The sequence below is a fragment of the Neolamprologus multifasciatus genome, chromosome 1, assembly GCF_963576455.1.
Source record: "Neolamprologus multifasciatus chromosome 1, fNeoMul1.2, whole genome shotgun sequence".
NCBI classification, from domain to species: Eukaryota; Metazoa; Chordata; class Actinopteri; order Cichliformes; family Cichlidae; genus Neolamprologus; species Neolamprologus multifasciatus.
The window spans coordinates 5,852,152-5,872,226 of record NC_140439.1 but is presented as its reverse complement, the minus strand read 5'-3'; the positions used below and the strand labels follow the sequence as shown (position 1 = coordinate 5,872,226).

At 40.5% G+C, this 20,075-nt stretch overlaps 1 protein-coding gene and 1 long non-coding RNA gene across 2 annotated transcripts in view; one reads left to right on the top strand and one right to left on the bottom strand.

The window, feature by feature from the left end:
- The window catches only part of lrrk1 (leucine-rich repeat kinase 1), a 94,591-nt gene that overhangs the window by 52,186 nt on the left and 22,330 nt on the right, over nucleotides 1-20,075 (bottom strand). Inside the window, exons 7-13 of the mRNA XM_085165047.1 lie at nucleotides 17,938-18,164; nucleotides 17,491-17,618; nucleotides 10,663-10,826; nucleotides 10,387-10,524; nucleotides 7,970-8,082; nucleotides 4,221-4,291; nucleotides 487-616 (exon numbers count right to left, since the gene is read on the bottom strand). Of these exons, the coding sequence (XP_085021173.1) occupies nucleotides 487-616; nucleotides 4,221-4,291; nucleotides 7,970-8,082; nucleotides 10,387-10,524; nucleotides 10,663-10,826; nucleotides 17,491-17,618; nucleotides 17,938-18,164 (971 nt within the window). The remainder of the gene's footprint in view (nucleotides 1-486; nucleotides 617-4,220; nucleotides 4,292-7,969; nucleotides 8,083-10,386; nucleotides 10,525-10,662; nucleotides 10,827-17,490; nucleotides 17,619-17,937; nucleotides 18,165-20,075) is intronic.
- On the top strand, nucleotides 18,308-19,312 carry LOC146525204 (uncharacterized). Its single transcript, XR_014875011.1, has 2 exons — nucleotides 18,308-18,478; nucleotides 19,005-19,312. It is a non-coding gene; the product is annotated as an uncharacterized LOC146525204 (long non-coding RNA).

Sequence of the window (20,075 nt, the reverse complement as noted above, 5' to 3'; positions counted from 1 at the left end):
TATGCACCCCTGACAGATTTTTAATTTCTCTTTTGTTTGTGCAATATAAGATTGATTGGATTGGATGTTATTGGTCATGTGACCAACAGCTATATCACCTTTCCTGATGACACCTGTGGAGTGGTTCGTTGCACACTGACACCAGCCTCAGTCTACTCATTTTTAAGCCTTTCCTAGTTCTAAAAATCCTCTCAAGGCTGTGATCCTCCCTGCTTCTTGGGCATCTGTTCCAGTCGACTTTCATGCTTCGATGCAGCACTATACACTACACTGCTGGGTACTGTTTGGACTTTGTATCTCAGCAAAATATACATATGATTTTTCCCCTACAAAAATTGGTCTGTAACTGCAGTGTCTGACCTGCACATATTGTTAACAAAAACAACAATTTTGAGGTTTGTAACTTTTTAAAATTTGAATCAATAACAACAGTGTGAAATATGAGGACGGACAGGTGGGGGTTGGCAGACAGACAAGGGAACTTACTTTGAGAGGTAGAGTTCAGTGAGATTGTGCAGACCACAGACTGATTGGGGAACACATTCCAGCTGGTTGTCATTCAAGTAGAGCACTTCCAGTGAATCACGCAGAACGTCAGGGAACTCTAATGCACACACTAACAGAACAGAGCCACAGGAAGATACAGTTTAACCACATACTATACTACATACACAGTAGGGGTGGGGAAAAATGGATACTGTGTAGTATGGTGATATTTTGTTTGCTAATAATGTATGGATACAGGGACAGCAGAAATCGATATTTTGTTACAAAAAGGTTTTTGTGCTCTGACTTCAGAGCATGTTGATCCTTTTTCTGAGCAAGAATCCTGACATTCCTTCACTGTCCAAATGTGTTTCACTTGTTTTTGGCAGCAATAAACATGACAGTTTACTTATTTTAATTTAAGACATGTTTTATTTTAATTAAGTTTAAAACTTTTTTATTTAATGTAAAATTATATTTTGTTTTCATTTACTTTCAAATTCTTCAGTTGCTGAAGGGGCTGCATAGTTTTCATAAACTGCATAGTTCAGAATAGCTATAATTGTACCAGATGGTTGATTCAGTTAAGTTGGACTAGACTGTAATACAAACCGTTCAGTTTGTCAACAATCAAACTGAAATGAGAGAAAGACTGAGTGTGAGACTTTGATATTAGAGAAAATGAATATTGATAAAGTTTACCTTTATGTACAGAATCTGAATATCGCAAAATATTTTAAAAAATTGCAATAATATCGTATCGTGCGTTAAGTATTGTGATAATATCGTATTGTGAGTTGTATGGTGATTCCCACCTCTAATACACAAAAGCACTGGGTAACTAATGGCTCGCCTACAGGAATGTCTTGGCAATGATGCTCCAGGTGTACACGTTTGCGCTGATATTAACACCAGAGGAGAATTTGAACTCTTCAGTCAATCGAGTAACTGGAGGCTATTAAGTATCGTGTGCCTCAGCAATAAGCAACCCTGCTCGGCAACTATAGTCTGCCACTTTATTGCTGAGTTGCAGTGGTTGCTAAATGCTTCCACTCTGCAATTACACAACTTACAGTTAATCCTGGAATATCTAAGAGGGAAGAAACTCCAGGAACTGACTTGTTGCAGTGGTGGTATGCAATGACAGCTCTTTAGAAGAACCATTTCTTTCACAAATGTTGTAAAGGTAAAGTGCATGGCTAGATACTTGTACTTAAAACACCTGAAAACACTCGTCAACAGAAGTTTGGCCTACTTGTTGTGTGACAGAAACACCAGCAAAACACAGAGAGTGTCATCAGCAGCCAGAAGAGACCAGGATGCCACCCCGAGGATGTCGGCCTGTCTCTGAGCATCCAACATGAGTATGAAGGAGAGGAGGGCAGTCACATCACTTAGTAATGACAACAACATTCTCATCCTTCTGGCAGACAAACGTTGGTGCATAGCTTTGCTAAACCAGAAGGACTATGATAAGAAAACTTTGTCACTGCTAAGTGACAAAAATACTTATGAGCCCCTAAAAAAGAGAGCCAGGTAGTGGTTACAGGATGAGGGTAAGAGATTGTCTGAAGCAGTTAGAACAACACAATGCTGTTGACCGCACCTCATACCACAGGCTGTACCCAGGGGAAGCTACGCCAAATATGTATGATTTACAGCAGATACATAAACAGGGTGCACCTTTAAGACCGATTGTCTGTATGATCAACTCAGTCACCTATAACTTCTCAATTCAACTGAGATTTCTTCAGTTCTTTGCTACATAATTACAAATACATATACAGTTGAACCCCGACTTACGAATACCCCATTTAACGAAAAATTCACGTTACGAATGCGCTTAACGGCAATATTTCTGCCGGTGTTACGGCAAAATGCCCGCGTAATGAAATCCGCTGGCTCTGATTGGCTGAGCCCAGAATGCCTTCTGAATCATGTGACAACCCCCTTGGCTTTCGTCCTTGCGCTTCGCTGTTCCACTTGAACAACGTATTGTTGTTCTTTTCTTGTACGTTATAAAAAGGACATTGATATTAACTGTACATTTTGTAATTGTGTGAAGGAAGATAGTTCTCATTTATTTTGGTCATGCTTACACACGAATCTTTTCTGGCAAGAATTTTGTGTTTTTGTTGTTTCCTTTATCTTTTCTGAGTTCTCTCTTTGTTACGAGAAAATATTGTTTGGTTTCTTTAAGTACCCCATGCACAGGGCAAACAAATTTTATTTGATTAATTTATTGATATTATTGGCTAAATTTCATATACATAAGTCGAAATTTTCTAACACAAAACCTTTCAGTGCTTTTTAAATGAAACCAAACAATATGTTAAAACCATGAACTTATGTTCCCTGTTCAATATCATGTGATTCTTTAATAGACTTTTGTTTTTTTATACGAACCCCCTGACATTGTGTTTGCTATTTTGTATTTTGTGCTTTGTCAATAAAACGTATTAAAAAAACAAAAAAAAACAAAACCCGGCGTATTGTTGTTGCAGTTAGCAATTAGCCTATCATTCACTCAAAAGGCGCGATGGCTGCTTCGCCTTACAAAAATCTTCGACTAACGAAAGACCCTCAGGAACGAATTCATTTCATAAGTCGGGGTTCCTCTGTATATTAGTGCTGTCAGCGTTAATCTCGTTAAAATGACGTCAACGTGGCAAATCTCTGTTAGCGAGTTAGCACAAATCGCCCGTGTGTGGGGCTGCACGAGGTCAATGCGTTAGTGCGTTAGCGCCGTCCAGCCCCTCACTCGCTACAGGAGATTTGCTGTGTTACTGCGGTTATGGCATTTATGTCATTTCAACGAGATTATATGAACATGTTAAAAAAAAGTTGGCTAAAAGTATTTATATCCTGGCTAATGTTAGATATATATTAGATTACAAGACAATGAGAATATTATATTTTTCATTGTTTCTGCCCTATCTGAGTTATTGTGTTGACGTTTGGGGGAACACATATGTGACTAATATGAAACCATTATATTTATTACAGAAGAGAGCGATTCGAATTATGCATAATGTTAAATATAGAGAACACACTAATAGTTTGTTTATAAAATCAAAATTATTAAAACTAGAAGACATAGTGAAATTACAGACTTTAACTATTATGTTTAGGGCAAAAAATAAAACACTACCTCTTAAGTTACAAAGTTTATTTGTATTGTGTTCAGAAGGAAGTTTTATTTTAAGCACCGGTTTGCTCGAACCACACAAAGGCAAATGTGTCCAACAGTCACAGGCATAAGAAACTGGAGTTCTCTCAGTGATCATCTTAAGTGTTGTGCAAATGTTTCTCAATTTAAAATCTGCTATAAGAATAAAATGATAAACCAATATGAAGAAGTTGAAAAGAATAGAATTTAATTGTAGAAAAATGATCCTTTTAGTTTGATATTTAGTGGTATTGCTCATTGTTGAGTATATTGTTCTGTTTGCTTTGTTTTGTTTTGTTATGTGCAGAAAATTGTCAGAGTGTAATTTTGGTTGCCTACTTGTATTATCACAGATAGGGGGCAGGTGTCAATAAGAATTTATTCTTCTTCCTTTTCATGCATGGAAACGTTACTTTAATTGAAGGGAAGGTTGTGTATGGGAATGAATTACTGCTGTACCATGTGTGAAACAAAACAAAATAAATAAATAAATTAACACTGACAGCACTAGTACACACACACACACACACACACACACACAGAACAGCTGGGAGATGACCTCTACCTGGGTCTGGGTCCCTCCTGTTCCACGTCGTCAGGAAGGCCAGTCTCCTGGATTTGGGACTGTCCTCTGTTCTAATAGACATATTTTAAAATACGATTAGCAGACCACTCGTGTGAAGAACAGTGACTTTAAAAGTCAACAGCCCTGATGATTCACCAGAGTTAAAGTAGTACATTGTTGCAGCTATTCCTTTTCTTGTCTTCTCAATCACTGAGAATGGAAGATAAATGTATATGTTCATAAATCTCTACAGAGATTATAGACAAGACAAAATGAAACAGATTATACACCAGTGTCAGTTTTTAGGTTTTTATAATTATGTAATATATATATATATATATATATATATATATATATATATATATATATATATATATATATATATATATATATATATATATATATATATATATATCTCAGTATAACCATCTCAGAAACATATCATTACGTACAGCTACTTTCAATAATATTGATCATTTTTAGACTCTTTCTCTCTGGTTAACCTTTCTTGTGCTGGGACCAGTATAAACACACCATTTAGTTAAACTACAGGAATATCTTAAAAGACATAAAGACCTGCATAATGTTCAATGTGCTGCTTCTGTATTCAGATAAATCTGAGATGATTTTACTTGGCCCTAGAAATCTTAGAAATATGGTATCTAACCAGATGTTTACATGGATGGCATTACCTTTAAGACCTCATAGTACCATCACCATGCTCTCAGCTGCTTTACTTGTGGTTCCTATGATATTTAAAAGTATTATGGGAGGCAGAGCCTTCAGCTTTCAGACCCCGAATGGACCCTGAGTTGTGCTGCAATAGCCTGATGCTGCTGGGGGCTTCATATGATGATCTCTGGCTCTCCCAAATAACCACTTATAACAACCAAGATATGCAGAAAAGAATACACATCATGTCGAGCCTTGGGGCAAATGGGCTGTGCTTTACTGTTGTGTTTTCATGTAAAACAGAGCATTTGAGTTAGCTAACCCCTCTTAAACCCTGCTTGTTGAGGGCTTTGGTGTCATTACATCACAGTTCTTCTGTGTATATTTCTTTCTTTAATTATCGTCTTGTTTTCATCAGGGAAAAAAAGGTCACTGACAAAGACTATGACAAAAATTATTGGTCAATGAAATGAACACTGATCTATTCTACAAAGAATAAAGGCAGCTCTGACGGCAAAGTGATTCCAACCTGGAAGCAGCGAAGTATCCGTAACAAAGTGGCCGGTGAGGGCATACAGTATCCATCCATCCATTCGCTTCCGCTTATCCTTTTCAGGGTTGCGGGGGGCGCTGGAGCCTATCCCAGCTGTCATAGGGCAAGAGGCGGGGTACACCCTGGACAGGTCGCCAGTCTGTCGCAGGGCCAACACACAGGGACAAACAACCATTCGCGCACACTTTCACTCGCACATTCACACCTAGTGACAATTTGGATTATCCAATTAACCTATCCCCACAAGCTGCATGTTTTTGGACAGTGGGAGGAAGCCGGAGTACCCGGAGGGAACCCATGCAAACACGGGGAGAACATGCAAACTCCACAAAGAAAGACCCCGGCCTGATGTTGGAATTGAACTCAGGACCTTCTTGCTGTGCGGCAACAGTGCTAACCACCGTGCCAGGCATACAGTATGTATAGCATATAGTAGTTTGTGAATAACTAGCAATGATAGTTATGATGCAAGACTGAAAGCATGTATTTCTAGTTGTTCCAACTAAATGTCTTCTGACATTCATGCTTACAAAAATGCAAAAAAATGTTTTTTCAAATATCCGTTCTCAGCACAGTTGGAAGAGCGTGGAGCAGATTTATGGAGACAGTCTCCAATCTAGGAGACCTGGACAGGGCCACAGAAGGTCTTTAACCCTTTGCATCCTTATCTAGAACTGGAATCTGCTCCTTTGTGCCAGGAGGACCAGGATGAGGACTGCCTCAGCCCTACAAAATGACCTCCAGTATGCCACTGTTGTGAATGTCTCTGACCAATCAGAAATGACTGGCATTTTTCACTGAGTACCAGAATCGTTGGGTCCATCCTGTGCTTTTCCCAAACCAGACAAGGTTTATCCTGAGCACATGCGACAGAGGTGAAAGGTCAGTAGAAGCTGTGGTGGGTCAGTGATGGTTTGGGGATACGTATCCATGAATGGAAGCACAGACCTCTATGGAGTAGGAAGTAGCACAATGACTGCTATTAAGAATAAAGGTATAATCCCTCGACCTATTGTAAGAGCCTAAGCTGGTGCAGTGGGTCCTGGGCTGAGTTAGTGTAGGACGATGCCTGGCCCCGTGCGGCAAGAGTTTGCAGGCAGTTCCTGATGGATGGCCCCCAAATCCAGTACAAATCCACCAGGTTGTCCCCCAGACTGTCCAGGAACTTTTTTAGGTTCTGGTCCAGATCTGGGAGGAGATCCTCTCAGAACCCACGAAGCTGAAATAGTTTTAAATTCCTGTTTTGTTACAAAACAAAGTGGGCGAATGAAGTGAATAACTTCAACAGCTCTGGTTTTATCTTCAGAAGCCCACAGACCTCAACAGTTGGTGATTCTGACATCACACTTGCTGAAAACCCTGGAAGACTGGTTCTTGCTTATCTTTGGCTCCAGGTGAGCTTGTTGCTGGAGAGCTTAGCTTTATGCAGACCCCTCAGGGTTTTTGGAGGGAGCTCCTGAAACCCTTCTATGACTCTATGGTGGCATCAGCCTTCTTCTATGGTCTGTTGGAGCAGCAGTGTCTCCTCTGGACACAGGAAGAAACTGGACAGGCTCTATTTTGCGGTGGCCTCTAGACCGGCTGAAGGAAGAAATTCTTTAAAGCAGTTTGCAAGAGCGTGACACAGTTATGTGTGAGATGACTTCTTTGCAAGTGTGGTTGCTTAATTTTATGTGCAACGGTTGATGAATTTTTGCAAGTGGCAACAAATACCTGCGACAGATATTGGTATTCATTGGAAAATGGCAGTCAGAGATATTCCCAATACTGGCCTGCTGGAGGTGATTTTGTAGGGCTGAGTCCTCATCTTAGTCCTCCTTGCAGAAAGGAGCAGATACCAGTAAGAGATACTAGTCCTACTAAGGATTAAGGACTTCCTATGGCTCTGTCCAGCTGTTGTAGATTAACTACCTGTTCTTTAAATCTGCTCCATGGTATTCACAAGACCATGAAAAGTAGCTGTGTATGCAAAGCAGACACACTTACGTGCGCGATGGCTTCTCTGTGTGCGTGGTTGCTGAGGTCTACATGCAAAGGTTGTTGAATTTCCATGTGAGGATTTCTCTACCTATCATTCATCTTTTCAGGAGCACGCTTTTTTTTGTTAGGCATGAAGCAAGCACATGGGCACCGTACAATTTACTCCGTACCATTGTGAGGTGCTTCAGTGAAATTTCACCAAAATCATGAATCTGGTTGTAAACTCGTGTAAACCTGAATCATTCTGAATTTTAATGCCAGTAATTGAGTCAATTCATGTGTAAAAACAAAGTCATGATGGTGACAGATTTTATATATTTGAGCTTAAGCTCAATTAAACACATGACTAGCTTAAAGCTAGCTTAAGTTAAAAGCTTGACCTAACAAGATTTCATAACAGTATTCAAAATCAATAATTAATGAATAATTCAGTCGTTCATTCACTGAAGTGTTATGAAAGCTAGACTCAGCATGAGTCCTCTGGACCAGCTGACTATACCAGACAAAATGTACACAATGATGTTGTGTTTGTGACAGGACGTACTTGCCCAGATGGTTTTGAGAGAGATCAAGTGTCTTGAGCTTAGAGCACTTCCACTTATTGGGGGCTGGCAGTGTTGTGATGTAATTCTCACACAATCTCAAAGAGACCACAGCCTGATGGGACAATGAATGAGAAGACAAATTAGATCCTGCAAACCACACAGTCACTTTTCAATCCAAGGAAAACACAGCTGGCTGTTTATGCTCAGGTGTTATAAGCACCTGGTAAACGGACTGATTCTTATACAGCACTTTCCTACTCGAAACACTTAACACAACATGCCACATCCACACAAGCACTTTCTTCTCTGCTTTCAGTGCGTACTAGCTAACATTTACACACATTCACACTCCGATGGACGCATCCAAGAGCAGCTTGGGGTTCGTATCTTGCCCAAGGATGGGGACTCGGGGAGCCTGATCAAGCCACCAACCTTCAGGTCAGTAGTGCAGCCGCCCACTGCTGATTCAAGTATCATTAACAATGTCAATAAGGTCATAAGCATAGCATACATTTTCACTGCTATGCAGATGACACCCAGCTCTATCTGTCCATGAAGCCAGATAACACACACCAATTAGTTAAACTGCAGGAATGTCTTAAAGACATAAAGACTTGGATGGCCACTAACTTTCTGCTTCTTAACTCAGATAAAACTGAGGTCATTGTACTCGGCGCTGAAAAGCTTAGAAATATGGTATCTAACCAGATTCTTACTCTGGATGGCATTACCTTGGCCTCCAGTAACACTGTGAGGAACCTTGGAGTCATTTTTGACCAGGATATGTCCTTCAACGCACATATTAAACAAATATGTAAGACTGCGTTCTTCCATTTGCGCAACATCTCTAAAATTAGAAATATCCTGTCTCAGAGTGACGCTGAAAAACTAGTTCATGCATTTATTACTTCCAGGCTGGACTACTGCAATTCATTATTATCAGGATGTCCAAAAAACTCACTGAAAAGCCTTCAGCTAATCCAAAATGCTGCAGCAAGAGTACTGACAGGGACTAGAAAGAGAGAGCATATTTCTCCTGTTTTGGCTTCCCTTCATTGGCTTCCTGTTAAATCCAGAATTGAATTCAAAATCCTGCTCCTCACATACAAGGTCTTAAATAATCAGGCCCCATCTTATCTTAATGACCTTGTAGTACCATATCACCCTATTAGAGCACTTCGCTCCCGCTCTGCAGGCCTACTTGTTGTTCCTAGAGTATTTAAAAGTAGAATGGGAGGGAGAGCCTTCAGTTTTCAGGCCCCTCTTCTGTGGAACCAGCTTCCAGTTTGGATTCAGGAGACAGACACTATCTCTACTTTTAAGATTAGGCTTAAAACTTTCCTTTTTGCTAAAGCATATAGTTAGGGCTGGACCAGGTGACCCTGAATCCTCCCTTAGTTATGCTGCAATAGATGTAGGCTGCCGGGGGATTCCCATGATGCATTGAGTTTTTCCTTTCCAGTCACCTTTCTCACTCACTATGTATTAACAGACCTCTCTGTATTGAATCATATCTGTTATTAATCTCTGTCTCTCTTCCACAGCATGTCTTTTATCCTGTCTTCCTTCTCTCACCCCAACCGGTCGCAGCAGATGGCCCCGCCCCTCCCTGAGCCTGGTACTGCTGGAGGTTTCTTCCTGTTAAAAGGGAGTTTTTCCTTCCCACTGTCGCCAAAGTGCTTGCTCATAGGGGGTCATATGATTGTTGGGCTTTTCTCTGTATCTATGAAGCGCCTTGAGGCAACATTTGTTGTGATTTGGCGCTATATAAATAAAATTGAATTGAATTGAATAAGCAATAGGGAAAGTTTGCTAACTGCAGTGACCCAACAGTCTTCAGACGAATGTATGACAAATACAATAATATGATTAAACCACTACTTTGGACTGGACCTATCAGAGCATCTAGGATAAAGTGTTTTAAAGACTAATAGTGTATTCCCTTTTGACTACTTGTTTACTGGTTCAGTTTGTCTAACCAACAGTGTCACAACTGTGAGACAAATAACTACAAATAAATGAAAATAAATAAATCTAAAGAACCTCTTAAGTTTTACCCATCCTGTAACTCATTAGTCTACCCACAGTAGTATAATACAGTAATAACTATGTTATAATGTTTATTAACTCATCGTAGCAGTTTAAAGCTTGTCTGCTGTTATATTAATGCACTACAATCCAAATCTGCAGGCTGAGCCAGATATTCTTGCATCCAACAGATTTATGCTGTATTTGTTTTAGACTGCAGCATTTAAAAGATTCAAACACAGAGAAGTAGTGCCACCTGAAGGTTGTTCAGATCACTGCTGCTACTTTAAGTAGTCAACCGTTTGTTTGCTTGTTTTTTAATTAAGAGATTTTTCCCTCTTGATGAATATAAATATATCTAATAAAAGATCTGCATCAGTGCTCCTACCTCCAGTTCAAAGATATATGAAGGAAGTTCCTTCAGACTGTTGTCAGAGAAGTCTACTTCTTCCAGATGATTCCTCCAAAAGATGGAGATGGTGTTTGGAAGATTCTCAATCAAATTGGAAGAAGCTTTGCATTGTTTCTGCACAGGACAAGACAGAAATATATATATTAGTGTCACTATGTGCATAACCTCTAAAAAGCTGGTCTCTGTGGGTGAATGTATATCTGCAGTGTATCAGTGTTGAAAAACCAGAGAGGAATAATTATGGCTTTTTACCAGTGGGCAGGCCCAGGGGTCAGGGAAGGTGCTCAGCTTGTTCCTGCTCACACTGAGGAGCCTCAGGGATTTCAAACAGTGCATGACAGCTGTGGGCAGACTGGTCAGGCAGTTATCAGACACATCCAGCTCCTCCAGCTTACGAAGACCGATCCAGTTAGTGGCTGTTAGAGAGGAATTAAACAACACAGATAAACTACATTAAAACCAGTGTGAATTAACACAAATAAAAGTGGGATGAACTTATCTGACACACTACGTGAAAAGTGATCTAAAAGTCCATTTTCATTTTTCCCCACATTCTCTTTGCCCACTTATAAAGAAATAAATAGTCTCTAATTGTTATGGTTATTTAATTGCAATGGAAAGATGGTGCATAAAAAAGACAATAAAATATATAAGTTGATTTGCATATCATTTAGAGAAATAATTACTTGTTGTTTGTAAGAAAAACATGACATGGTGCTCACAGTCACTTGTATGTTTTCTTAGGAAGCATTTGTTTCAGAGCCAGATTCCTGTTTGTGCCTCGCCCTGAACTGATCTCTACTCCTGATGTCAGCCTTTCTCTCACAACATAAAACTCTTCTTTGCTTCTGATGACTCTCCCCATTGATTCTATTGTCCTCTTAAAGCAGCTTATGCATGCTCAAACTTTCTTCAGTATCCAATAGCACAATATTTGTCAGATTTAATAAGCGTGCTTATGCAATAGCACACACTACATCTGTAGGATTTATTAGTGCGAATGAGTACCTTCTCGCCACGGTTGCTGCATTTGTCTTCAGCAGACAGGTGGTTCAAATCTTTGCAGCTGGTGATTAAAACTGAAACCATTGACCCGCGTGTCGTGGATCCTCCATCTTTCAGCAAATCAAACCTATTTCATCTGTTTTTAGTTTGTATAGAACTAAACTGACAGTTCATTATTCATCTCACACACACACGTGCAAATGCTCTGGTTTTACTTGAGATTCTTCAGTTTAAATCATTTAAATATATAACTCCACTCTTCAGGTGATTTAAAGAATATGAGATTTCAACATTCATTCAGTATCCACGTAGAAAACTACACAAACTGTAATGATCGAACCCCTGTGTACTGCTGATGTCACTGTGACTTTGTCACTGTGAGTGTGAAGATCTAGAAAACAACTGAGTGTAAAACGTGTTCAAGGTCACGACGCACTCTTGGCGTCTTCATTATCAGGCTGGTGCCTCCATGACTGTGAGAACTGAGCAGCTGAGCAGACAAAGATTGTACCCACACAATCAGTACAGGAGTGGTTATTATGTTGCTATTGACAAATAGCAACATGTTGGTGCTGTATTGGTCCCTTTGTAAAGAGTCTTTCAACAAATCTCAGAAAATAAGTTCAGCTTCGATGTTCCTTTTTATAGACAATGCCCTTTGACCTCCAAACATGGTCTTAAGAGTTCGTTTGGTCTCATCTGAGCAGACTATATTCTCCACGTATTTCACAGGCTTGTCTAAATGTAGAGCAGATGGTAAACAGCTTTCTCTTCAGCAATGGAGCCTCGCGTGGTGAGTGTGCACACAGGCCAGTCAGGTGAGCGCATTATTATTTATTATTACATTTTATTTAAACAATTGTATGTGCTGATTCTAGGTCTTTCTGTAGTTCTCTGCAAGCGGTCCGCGGCGCTTTAACTCCTGTCTGAAGTCTAGCAAGGAGCAGCTGGTTGTGGCCACAGCAGTGCCGACTGAAAACTCCAGTAGTTTAGAAATTGTCAGAAATGTCATCAGTATGTTTGCAACAATAAGATTGCAAAGGTGTTTTACCCATCATGACGTGTTTCTTGTGTGACACCAAACCAGCTGAAATTAATTTGTTTTGTAATTACTTATAGATTTTTTTAGGTAGTGTCACGACTCTCCATGCCTTTTTGCACCTCCCTTTCTTCATGTGTTCAATACTTTTCACCTGTGTCTCAGTATTACACATAATTTATGGTTTGATTTCTTTGTTACAAATTGCAGCGGTCCCTTGTTTATCTGGGAGTTCCACAAATAACCCGTGAAGTAGCAGCTTTATTTTTTACAATTCCTATAGACGTTTGTAAAACCCCTCACTACACACTTTATACACTTTTCTCAGACAGGCACAAACATTTTCACACTTTTCTCTCTTGTTTAAACTCTCAAAGTGCAAACCTTCCAGTATTATAGAAGCAAACCAAACGAACCAACAGGAGCAAAATGTTTGGTCGACATCGTTGTTTGTTGGGGAGAAAACGTACAAACACACAGTGCAGCACTTCAGAGTCACGCTGCCAGTGATCGAAGATTTATGGAAATTTGGCGAGCTGACACATTCTGTACTGTACAGGAGACACGGCACGAGACTGATTGACAGCCAATCAGGAGGCAGAACACAATGCGCTGTAAGAAAAAAAAATAAATTCCACATAAAAAAATCTGCAAAAGTGCGAGGTGAAAGGTGAGCGCGTTATAGTGAGGGACGACTGTACTGCACACGTGTGTAGAGCTGAGTTTACACGTGTGGATCAGACTGTGTGCGTTTGTAAACAGAGTGGGTTTAAAAATCCATTTTAGTTTGAATAATGAGATATTATCTCCGACCAGAATTCACTGAAGCAGCAGCAAAAGAAAACGTTTGAAAAATATCATCATGAATTCCTTTTGCGTTTACTTCCTGCACATCGCGCTCTCTCTCAGTGCACTCAGAGACCAGTTTACCATCAAATCTCTGTTTTCTGCATTATGCGCTTGCTTATTACGCACCAGACTATCGCTGTGGACGGTGCTGTTTTCTTTCCCAACAAGAAAGTCTCATTTCTGCTGTTCAAAACTGAAGAAGTGTAAACTTTTTAAAATGATGCTAAGTTGCAAAACTCTTAGCCACGTCTGTAATCAAACCTCTGTAACTTTGCTCTGCTTCACTTCAGCATCAGGTAATATTCATGTTGATTCATGGTTTTCTTCCATTTTTGTTCTACTGCAGAAAATCTTTAAGGTTAACTGCTATAAAAACCCAGACCAGGAAAATCTCCTTCATGTTTTTCTGTGTTTTATCCTCAGTTACTTTGACACAAAAGCCTCTGCTGCGATGTTCACACCTCTGATGACGTCTCACCAATGATCTGAATTAGAATATTTCTGATTGTCTGAGTAAAAATCAAATCAGTTGCTCAGCCTTATCTGGAACCCCTTTGAGACAAATGTCCTTCCATACATGTTCATCTGTTTATTTGAACATGTTTTCCTTTATCTGAGATGTTCTTTCACCTGCTCATGTCTGAAGGATGTGAGGCGGGAAAGACTGTGACACCCCCGTGAGGAGGGGAGACTCAAAGTGAAACTACACGAGTGTTTCAGTGGAATAAAATCAGACTTAAAACCAAACACGATGAGCCTGAAAGATGAAATAAATTATGTTTACACAACAACATCCCTGCTACCCTCGCTCGCTGTCAGTGCTGGGAGACATTTGAACTTCCATTGACCCCCCACCTCAAAGACTCATTAAGTTTATTTTGGTTTTCAAATGTTTTATATTTATTATTTAATACATTTATTATTTACTTCTTAATATATTCTTTCTTTCTTTTCCATGCCCCTAAATTTATGTGGTTACACACAAGTTTTATTTCAAGTACAAACAATCAGTACAACAAGCACATTTGAAAGCCTGATGCTTAACATTGTCCACCCCAGCTGTGAAACTCAGAAACCAGTCTTACTTGTTATCATCTATCGTCCACCTGGGCCTTACACAGAGTTTCTGTCTGATTTCTCAGACTTTATATCTAATTTAGTTCTGAGCTCAGATAAAATAATTATTGTGGGTGATTTTAACATCCATGTTGATACTAAAAATGACAGCCTCAACATGGCATTTAATCTGTTGTTAGACTCAATTGGTTTCTCTCAAAATGTAAAAGAACCCACCCACCACTTTAATCACACTCTAGATCTTGTTTTAACATATGGCATAGAAACTGAACATTTAACAGTGTTTCCTGAAAACCCTCTCCTGTCTGATCATTTCTTGATAACATTTACATTTACAATAATTGATTACACAGCAGTGGAGAGTAGACGTTATCACAGTAGACGTCTTTCTGAAAGCGCTGTAACTAAGTTTAAGAATATAATCCAGCCACTGTTATCATCGTCAATGCCCTGTACCAACACAGAGCAGAGCAGCTATCTGAACGCTACCCCAACAGAGGTCGATTATCTTGTTAATAATTTCACCTCCTCACTACGTACGACTCTGGATACTGTAGCTCCAGTGAAAACTAAGGTCTCTAATCAGAAGTACCTGACCCCGTGGTATAATTCTCAAACACGTACCCTAAAGCAGATGACTCGTAATCTGGAGAGGAAATGGCGTGTCACAAATTTAGAGGATCATCATTTAGCCTGGAGAAATAGTTTGTTGCTTTATAAGAAAGCCCTCCGCAAAGCCAGAACAGCTTACTACTCATCACTGATTGAAGAAAATAAGAACAACCCCAGGTTTCTCTTCAGCACTGTAGCCAGGCTGACAAACAGTCAGAGCTCTTTTGAGCCAACCATCCCTTTAACGTTAACTAGTGATGACTTCATGAAATTTTTATCATTAGAGAAAAAATTACCAATAATCATCCCACAGATGTAATATTATCTACAGCTACTCTTAGTTCCATTGATGTTAAGTTAGACTCTTTTTCTCCAATCGATCTTTCTGAGTTAACTTCAATAATTACTTCCTCCAAACCATCAACGTGTCTTTTAGACCCCATTCCTACAAAACTGCTCAAAGAAGTCCTGCCATTGATTAATTCTTCGATCTTATATATGATCAACCTATCTCTAATAATCAGCTATGTACCACAGGCCTTCAAGGTGGCTGCAGTTAAACCTTTACTCAAAAAGCCATCTCTAGACCCAGCAGTCTTAGCTAATTATAGGCCAATCTCCAACCTTCCTTTCATATCAAACATCCTTGAAAGAGTAGTTGTCAAACAGCTAACAGATCATCTGCAGAGGAATGGTTTATTTGAAGAGTTTCAGTCAGGTTTCAGAGCTCATCACAGCACAGAAACAGCTTTAGTGAAGGTTACAAATGATCTTCTTATGGCCTCTGACAGTGGACTCATCTCTGTGCTTGTCCTTCTTGACCTTAGTGCAGCATTCGATACTGTTGACCATAATATCCTATTAGAGCGATTAGAACATGCTGTAGGTATTACAGGTATTGCACTGCAGTGGTTTGTATCATATCTTTCTAATAGACTCCAATTTGTGCATGTAAATGGAGAGTCCTCTTCACACACTGAGGTTAATTATGGAGTTCCACAGGGTTCAGTGCTAGGACCAATTCTGTTTACATTATACATGCTTCCCCTAGGCAGCATCATTAGAAGACATAGCATACATTTACACTGCTATGCAGATGACACCCAGCTCTATCTGTCCATGAAGCCAGATAACACACACCAATTAGTTAAACTGCAGGAATGTCTTAAAGACATAAAGACTTGGATGGCCACTAACTTTCTGCTTCTTAACTCAGATAAAACTGAGGTCATTGTACTCGGCGCTGAAAAGCTTAGAAATATGGTATCTAACCAGATTCTTACTCTGGATGGCATTACCTTGGCCTCCAGTAACACTGTGAGGAACCTTGAAGTCATTTTTGACCAGGATATGTCCTTCAACGCACATATTAAACAAATATGTAAGACTGCGTTCTTCCATTTGCGCAACATCTCTAAAATTAGAAATATCCTGTCTCAGAGTGACGCTGAAAAACTAGTTCATGCATTTATTACTTCCAGGCTGGACTACTGCAATTCATTATTATCAGGATGTCCAAAAAACTCACTGAAAAGCCTTCAATTAATCCAAAATGCTGCAGCAAGAGTCCTGACAGGGACTAGAAAGAGAGAGCATATTTCTCCTGTTTTGGCTTCCCTTCATTGGCTTCCTGTTAAATCCAGAATTGAATTCAAAATCCTGCTCCTCACATACAAGGTCTTAAATAATCAGGCCCCATCTTATCTTAATGACCTTGTAGTACCATATCACCCTATTAGAGCACTTCGCTCTCGCTCTGCAGGCCTACTTGTTGTTCCTAGAGTATTTAAAAGTAGAATGGGAGGGAGAGCCTTCAGTTTTCAGGCCCCTCTTCTGTGGAACCAGCTTCCAGTTTGGATTCGGGAGACAGACACTATCTCTACTTTTAAGATTAGGCTTAAAACTTTCCTTTTTGCTAAAGCATATAGTTAGGGCTGGACCAGGTGACCCTGAATCCTCCCTTAGTTATGCTGCAATAGATGTAGGCTGCCGGGGATTCCCATGATGCATTGAGTTTTTCCTTTCCAGTCACCTTTCTCACTCACTATGTGTTAACAGACCTCTCTGTATTGAATCGTATCTGTTATTAACCTCTGTCTCTCTTCCACAGCATGTCTTTATCCTGTCTTCCTTCTCTCACCCCAACCGGTCGCAGCAGATGGCCCCGCCCCTCCCTGAGCCTGGTTCTGCCGGAGGTTTCTTCCTGTTAAAAGGGAGTTTTTCCTTCCCACTGTCGCCAAAGTGCTGCTCATAGGGGGTCATATGATTGTTGGGCTTTTCTCTGTATCTATGAAGCGCCTTGAGGCAACATTTGTTGTGATTTGGCGCTATATAAATAAAATTGAATTGAATTGAATCTGACTCGCCTCGTCTGTTACTGTTTCAGTCATCTCACCTATATCTATTGTTCCATTTAAGGCAAAGAAATTTGGTTAGGGTTAGCATACATACATAACTGCATACAGTCGTACATACATGGAGGAAAAGTTGGAACATACTTTGAGGGAGGTCAAACAGAGCTGTGAGCTGGTTCTTGGCAGCAGAGAGTTTCTGGATGCGAGTGAGATGCAGAAGTCCGGGTGGCAAACTGCTCAGCTGGTTCTCACAGAGATTCACCTGTTGTAAACTAAAGCAGAGGAAACATGGAGGTTAGGTTACTCCCTACAATCACATTTGTCTATAGATTATCAGCATAGCCAATCACATGGCAGCAGCTCTGTGCCTTTAGGCTTGTAGACACGGTCAAGAAGAGCTAAGAGAATTCATACCAGCACTGGGAAGAAAGGTCATTTACCTGATTGTGAACAAGGTTTGGTGGCAACACAAAGACCAAGAAAAGGGCAACACACACACACAATTATTAGCGTGTGAACGACTTTCCTTTGCTAATTTTTAAAGTAAATGGACAAATTCCCAACGGAGGCGCCGACAGTGTCCTCGTGTACCTGGAGCAGATGACTTCCTGGGAGTTGTTTGCTAAAGGAAGCTCCTTAAGTTCATTGTTAGAAAGATCCAAAGTCCTGAGACTGATGAGACCCCAGGGCACCACAGAGGGCAGAGAAGACAGGCAGTTAGAGGACAGGTCCAGCTGGGTGATGTGTGCAGAGACATCCATGAACCAGTCCAGCTTCAACCACGGCAGCTGCAGACCACGCCAACACACACTGACAACCTGCACGCAGACACACACAGGGCAACGGTTTTATAGAGGACTGAAGAACACAGATCAACTCAGAGCTCACAACTCTTAATGGTCACATATTCTGAAAATAGTTAATTTATTAGGGCTTTAATTATGTTAACCCTAAAAAAACAATGCTGGGACACTGCTAACACGGCGCCCACACAAACACAAAGCAGGAGATGAAGCGTCGCTGAATATGTTTCCAAACCAACTTCATTCTGAGACAAAGACGAGAAAATATGGTGAAGCAAATCTTCCCTTTGGCTTCACCTGCACAGGTGCAGAGGTAGGTCTCTGTTAGAGTGAATTGTTAAATGATGTCATTTCTATGCTTGCTAACTCTGATGAAAGGGATTCCACTGTCCCTCCCCCAGATTCTCGAGGTTCTGGTTGGGGGGCTGTAGTCTTTTATTGCAGATACATCCTATCTGGAAGATCTGCTTCTTTTTGATGTAAGCTTCCTGCGTTTACGACCCTTTGGTCAGCAGGAGGTAACACACACACACACACACTCTCTCACATCACACACACACATTCTCACATCACACACACACACACACACATTCTTACTTACATACAGAAGTTCACACATGTACATACAACGCCTTGTCTGGGCGTGGCTTTGTTCTGACGTGTTTTGTGTGAACTGTCTCTCAATAAAAAGGCAGCAGGAGGAGGTCGTCGTCAGGGTCATTTTTGTGGTGGACACAGACGAGGCCTCCCTTGCACAAGTGATTGATCGATCGACTGTCTTGTTTTCTTCATGATGAATACGTCTCTAGAACTAGCAGGGCTTGTGGAAACACAGACCCAACAGTCTCCCTGCAGGATTGGTTTCCCTGTCAGGAGCAGCGCTGGGCTCTTCAAATCAAACAGGATCTCACAGCTGTTTATGTTTTTGAACCCATTTTGCACAGAGAGACATTTTTTGAAAAATGTATTGATATCAATGTTGAATATTATTACACAGGAAAAAACAACTACAGTAAAATAATGACAGCGTGACGCCTCTGCCTTTGTAAATGGAGGGACAGTAACTGCGTGTAAAACCTGCAGACAGTCAGATTAACAGGATTTTGTCTCTATCATTCTGCAATTCATCTCATGTAAACAATAACGTGGCCACAGCGTGACGTGAATAAAGACACATACCTTTGACGTTGTGATGAACTCTGTATTCCTCGTCCACACGTAAACGCAAAAAAGGAGTTTAAAAAATCTCAGTTTTCGGTGATTCCAAACGCCGTTTACGTGGACGAAACAGCTGCGTGTTCAAAAACACCCGTGTAGGTGCGGACGCAGCGTAAAAGAGTTGGTCGTTTATTTTATTACTGCCTGTAATTTATTGCAGATTACTTGTATTTGTTTAATTGTTTAGTAAATGTTTGAGGTGTGAAATAAACCGCAATGGAGCAAAATATGGGTGTGTGTGGTTGGAGGATGTGTGCGAGAAGGGGGGGGGGACATTTTTCTTGTAAAACAGGGGGGGCCCAGCAAAAACAGTTTGTGAACCGCTGCATTAAAGTAAGTTGTTGTGGTATAGGGCCACGTGTATGTGACCATTTGTGTGGTGCAGACAACAGATCACTTGGTTGTGATTATTTGTTGCTACGTTTGGTTTTGTGTTGTAACAGGTCAGGTGATCATTTTGTGTTTGACTGTTGTGCTCCGTTGTGTTGGTCACATGTTACTTTCTGTGTGTTCAGTGTGGCGACTTTAAATCCTCATGCCCATCCATGCTTAGAGATGTGAACACTGTGCTTCTGTTAGCTCTTACTTTGATTCCAGGTTTGTGGGTGAAGGACCTGAAGGCTTCAGAGGGGCTTTTGATAAATGTGGGGGTCCTAGAGGAAGCCTTTTGAGGGAGGAGCTGTTACGTCCCTCTGCAGCCCCTAATTT